The sequence below is a fragment of the Rhynchophorus ferrugineus genome, unplaced genomic scaffold, assembly GCF_030347505.1.
Source record: "Rhynchophorus ferrugineus isolate W39M unplaced genomic scaffold, kcgeb_rfMv2 rfM1, whole genome shotgun sequence".
NCBI classification, from domain to species: Eukaryota; Metazoa; Arthropoda; class Insecta; order Coleoptera; family Curculionidae; genus Rhynchophorus; species Rhynchophorus ferrugineus.
In genome coordinates this window covers 94,574,120-94,580,380 of record NW_027472580.1, presented here as the reverse complement: position 1 = coordinate 94,580,380, position 6,261 = coordinate 94,574,120, and the positions used below count along the sequence as shown (strand labels likewise).

General features: G+C 34.6%; 1 protein-coding gene across 1 annotated transcript; it reads left to right on the top strand.

The window, feature by feature from the left end:
- Positions 1-2,229: 2,229 nt before the first annotated feature.
- LOC143201693 (uncharacterized) lies at positions 2,230-4,434 on the top strand. Its single transcript, XM_076412912.1, has 2 exons — positions 2,230-2,245; positions 3,335-4,434. The coding sequence occupies exons 1-2, from the start codon at positions 2,230-2,232 to the stop codon at positions 4,411-4,413; spliced, it is 1,095 nt and encodes a 364-aa protein (XP_076269027.1). The 3' UTR covers positions 4,414-4,434.
- Positions 4,435-6,261: the final 1,827 nt, after the last annotated feature.

Sequence of the window (6,261 nt, the reverse complement as noted above, 5' to 3'; positions counted from 1 at the left end):
TGTGTATATTTAACCCTAATAATTTTCTTTCCAGTTATCAAATAAAATGGAAATTATTTTTAATACAATGGAATTAGATACTTTAAGAAGAGCGCATGAGGTCTGTATATATTTCTACAACTGGTCTGTATATACTTCTTGTAACTTTTTTATTGTATTAATTATTTAATTTTATTAATAAACTAGCTAGCGACCCGCCCCGGCTTCGCACGGGTGCAATGCTGATACTAAATTAAATACACTACAGAAAAAATATGAACGTTGTATATAAAAACATAGCGGCCCGCTCCGACTTTGCACGGGCATAAAATATATATGCCTATGTCACTCAATGAAAACATGATTAAAATCGATCCAGTATTTTTGGTTCATTCATTACTGCCCTTGGCCTGCACGCATTAAATTTGGAGTAAAACAATTCCTCTTCCCCTATACTTACTATGAAGATTTCCTGCTATCTTTGGAATATCTAAATTCATACAATTTTTATTACATTACACATTTTTAAACGCAAATTTTAAATTTGTAATATCTCCGGAAATATTTGTTTAATTTACATGCTGTAAGGAACCATATTGATCTATATTAATTGCACACTGTATTTAAGGTACTTAATTCGATAAGGATTAATGCCGTATTGCTTAAAATAGCTTCGTAAATAAGCCATTTTCTCACGTAAAAAGTAAACAATAAAAATGGTTAATGTGGGTTATCCCTAAAAGATAAACATATACCATCGCGGACTTTTTTGTAGACCTTTTTATGGTGTACAATACTGTAGTACATTAATTTGATCTAACTCGTAGGGTTAGGCAGCGTTTTTGCTAATTGCTAAATAAGCCTAAAAAAATAGGTTAATTTACGACATCACGTTAGAAACCTCTAAAATTAGCAATGTTGTCTTAGTATATTATGCATGTATTATACATATAAACCTTCCTCTTGAATCACTCTATCTATTGAAAAAAACCGCATCAAAATCCGTTGCGTAGTTTTAAAGATTTAAGCGCACATAGGGATATAGGGACAGAAAAGGCGACTTTGTTTTATACTATGTAGTGATATTATATAAATAGAAGTATATGTTATACATATGCCTGATAAACCAATCCCTTTGATTTTAGATCAAGTTAAAAGTATCTTCCGACTAACCAGCACAGGTGCTTTGAATCTAATCTGCTTTGCTTCTTGTCTAACATGATGTTTACAATTTAACCTACCATTGAGATGGATGCCGAGGTATCTAGCTGAATCTGGGGAATCGGGCACCCGATAAGTGATATAATAAGATTTTTGCCATTTCGACTCAACGCAAAATGAATATGGACAGATTTGGAGCTATTAAGCTGTATTTTCCAGTCTCTAGTCCATTTGTATATCTTGTTGATTTCTACTTGTACTGTTTCTACAATCTTAAGTAAAGATATATCTTTTTCCATGATAAAATTGGATATCTTATATCTATATAAATAGTTTAAAACGTTTTAACCACCGGTTTGTCAGGTTATTGAGCATGATTATTTGAGCAATATTCAAACATTCCGGAACATGCTTCAGTCTCAAACAGGCATTGAATATGTATGTCAACATGATGATTGCTTTTTGTGGCAGCTCTTTCAATAAACCAGGTGAAATATCATCAATTCCTGGAGACTTTTTAGGATTGAGGTTGTTGCGAATTTTTGTGGTGGTGAAAAAATCAGATTTACAGTTACAACGGGCTGATAAACAGGATTTATATCCAATGAAGATGCTATATCATTCGGTTGAAAGACGTTAGCTAAATGTTGTGCAAATAATTCAGCATTTTCATTGTTGAATGGAACCCATTAATTTCGATTATTTTTGATATTCTCACGCATATTCTGATTTCTCTCTTGTTATTGAGGTAGCTTCTTTTGCAGCTGATCGCAACAGGTGATTTGAAAAGTCCCCGGCCTGACAGATATATTGAGCTACTAGAATTAAATCCATATGTTTTTGGTTAACCCTAACCCTCCAAAGATGCGTGTATAAAATTGACAGCTGTTGGATCATTAATTTGTGAATTATAGCATTTTGAGTGAAGCAACTTTTGTTAGAAAGGAATTTCGCGTGTTGATAAAATATTGCTTTTTGAAGGGAAAAAATACATTTCAAGCAAAAACTTGGCTTGATGTCGAGTTTCCGGACACTGTCCCAGGAAAATCAACCACCAAGGATTGGTATGCTAAGTTTAGACGTGGCGAAATGAGCACCGAAGACGGTGAACGCAATGGACGCCCAAAAGAGGTCGTTACCTACGAAAACATCTAAAAAATTCACAAAATGATTTTGAATGACCGTAAATTGAAATTGAATAAAATATCAGACACTCTAACGATATCAACTGAACATATACAACATATCATTCACGAATATTTGTGTATGAGAAAGCTCTGTGCAAAGCGGGTGCCGCGCGAGTTCACTTTTGACCAAAAACAAGGACGAGTTAATGATTCGGAGCAGTGTTTGAAGATAGCCAAGCATAATATAATAGAGCTTTTGCGTCGATATGTGACAATGGATGAAACATGGCTCCATCATTTCATTCCGAAGTTCAATTAATTGACTACCTTGAAAAAGGAAGGACCAACAACGGCGACTATTACATAGCGTTATTGGACCATTTGAAGAACGAAAAAGAATGTGCTGCTTCACCAAGATAATGCATAGTGTCACAAGTCAGTGAAAACGATGGCAAAAATCCATGAATTGGGCTTCGAAATGCTTCCTCATCCACCGTATTCTCCAGATATGGCCCGCAGCAACTATTTCCTATTCTCAGATCTCAAAAGAATGCTCGCTGGGAAGAAATTTTCGTCGAATGAAGAGGTGATCGAAATTTTCGTCGAATGAAGAGGTGATCGCCGAAACTGAGGCCTATTTTGAAGCAAAGGATAAATCGTACTACAAAAATGGTATCGAAAACTTAGAGGGTCGCTATAATCAGTGTATCCCCCTTGAAGGCAATTATGTTGAATAAAAATACTAATTTTGCCAAAAAATGTGTTTTTTGTGTGTATACTATGGTAGGCCGGGGACTTTTCAATTGACCTGTTATATGTCATTTGTTCATATTAGTCTATCCACTATATGTATTAAAGTTGAAGGAAAATAGTGACATCCAAAAGAAAACTGATTCAAAAATAGACAAATTACAATTTAACAAAGGTGCATTATTTCATCGCACACTCACTACATATTTTAAATCACTCTCAGCGAAGATACTATATCAGATATGATGACGACACGGCTTGTTTAGCTTTAGAAAATTCTGGTATCTATTCAATTGTCTTCGTTTTATTTGTTTAAGTATTGACTACTAAGCTGTTTAATCCTTTCTTTTACGTTGGTACGACGTTCTCGTATAAAACAAAACCGTTCTATATTATACCAGACAGTGACATGAAAATGTTGAGTGTTTTTGTTCGCTTGTTGTGTTTGCTGGGCGCGGTAACCGCCACGGTAGACAAAACCGTATGCGTTTACAATCCAGACCCGGACTATTTCGAGTGCGAGCAAACCGGAACGTTCAAGAATCAGAACGACCTGAGTTGTTCGACGTATTACTCGTGCTATCCTTCTTTGCTCGGGTACCATAAATCCTTGAAGTCCTGCGCGACCGGTACCTATTACAACCCAACGATCAGTGCTTGCGATTATTATTACACGTGTCCTTGTACGGAGAGTAACAAATGCCTGTACGTGACGGATCCAGACTATTTTACCTGCGAGGGGACGGGGAATTTCGAAAATCTCAACGACATCGAGTGCACCACGTACTTCTCCTGCTATCACACCTCCACGGGATTTCACAAAACTCTGAAAACATGCAGACCAGGAACTTACTTTAACCCAGACAAGGGACTGTGCGACTGGTACTATGCCAGACCCTGTACAACCGACACAGAATGCAATTACAACGCAGATCCGTATTATTTCAACTGTACTCAAAGCGGTTCCTTCGCCAACAATAACGATCTAACGTGCTCAACCTACTACACCTGCGTCTCGTCAGGATCCGGCTATATCCAGACTCTGGAGTCCTGTGCGTCGGGAAGCGTCTTCAATCCGAGAATCAGTATCTGCGATTCGTACTACACCTGCCCGTGTACTTTGGTGGCCGAAAACTACAACGTCCAGTCGGTGGCACTAATCAACACCTGCGAAGAAATACCCGATGCAACATTCTTGTGCAGTGCGGAACAAGGAACGGGGTGTTTTGCCGATCCCAGCGACCCCTACTGTGAGAAATACATTTACTGCTACGTGTCCAGGTCAGGAGTGGTCTACAGTGCAGTAAAAAGGAGCTGTCCCTCGGGAAGTTATTTCAATTCAAGCTCGACAGCTTGTAGTTGTTCCGATTACACGTGTCCTTGTAGTAAATCATAAAAATAACACTAATAAAAAATATCACGTGTTTTTTTTCACTTATAAAGGTTAGTTGTTTTAAAAAAATTGAAACGAACGTTACGTTGAAATAAAATCTAAATAAATTAAAATTAAACCAGTTACTTTTCTTTATTTGAAACTAGATAATAATTAACTATTTTAAACATTTTAATTAAATCCTCGATCTGATGAAAATACGCTTGTAATTTCTATGAAATTTTACATCCGCATTGCCCACAAAATAAATTTTTAAGGATTGATAGGGATTGAGGATGAGGATAATAGCGCTCCTAATATGTGATAAATTTGTCCGTGTATCTACAGTTGTTTAAGATTCAGTTGATTCATTTCTGATACAAATTTGAATGTTACTAAAAAGATTTTATGGCATGACCTTGAAAATTGCTATGAAATTGCCCTGTACAATAAATGTTTCACTAATAAGCAAGTGACTAAGCTTAGTGGCTGATTTCAGACCTTAAAAGCATGTTTCCGCGAAGGAAGTGTGATTCAAATGAAGAAGTTGAAGCCTATTTTGAATTGGAAATAAATTGACGAACAATTATAACGAAATTAGAAGAATATATTCGAACAAAGATCATGATACTCTTGTATTATATTCCTATATTATGTATCTATTCTCTGTAATAAGTATATTGAGCATCTTAAGAAAAAATTTAATGAATAAAGTTGACTTTAATCTAATAGATGCTTTTTCATTAGTTTCGACGCCAGAGTTATTCAAAAATTAATACTATTAACAAAAGAAATAATAATTGGCATGAAATTGTAAAAATTTAATAGCGGCAGCCACCTTAAGGCATATCGAACTTCAAAAAACGAGGAAGTTCTATATTCGGCTGTATATTTGTATTTTTAATGTATGTTCGCCTATTTCTCCGTCAATTATGGACCGATTTGCAAAATCCTTTTTTTTTATTCGAAAGAGTGCACTTCCGAGGTGGTCCCATTGGAACTAAGTCAGAATCTGAGAGGAGGAAAGGGGGGAATCGGGAGAAAATCTTAAATTTCAAAAGCACGTACAATGTTTTTAAATATTTTTTAACTAAAATAATCAGATATTTGTGAATAATGTTATTGCTGAACTGATGTTATGAAAAATCAGAGGTAGTTTAGTGTAAAGCCATTCAGTTTGCTGCAAAACAATACAAAAATAATAGTAATATAAATTCGTGACATATACACTAAATTAAACTACGAGCAAAACAAATATAACATAATGTGTTCCTCGGCACCGACTTGAAAGTAATCAGTTGGTAGTAGTTAAAATATTATTGTAAGTAAATAAATAGGTTTAGGTAGGTATTAAGTTAAATTTTGTGTATATAGTAGAATATAAAATACGTGTAGTAGATTGGCCAAATACGTTTTTTGCTTATTTTTATTTAGTTATTACAACGATTATGTAAATATTTTATTTTAAAACATTTTTTTTGTGTTCAAGATTGATTATTTTTAACTTTTTAGTGAGTCCTTTATTTATTTTTTGAAGTCTTAATCTTAGTTTTGAAGTTTAAATTTTTTTGTTAAAAATATTCTATATTTTAATACACAATACACAAAAATATTTTCGTAGATGTTGATTCATTTGTGGATAATTTGAGTGTACTTTGAAGATTCGGTCACTGACAATTATTGATTGTAGACCATTGACTGTCCAAGCATGTCCCAAGTAACACTGCCCTGTCTCTCATTATATCTCTTGTATGGTCTTTAATAATTATATCAACAATAAATAATGGTCATATCATGTAATCATCCCTGTTTTATTTCCTATTCAGCGAATCATAACTCCCAAAAAGCCATTTTACCGAAATATTTCTAGTT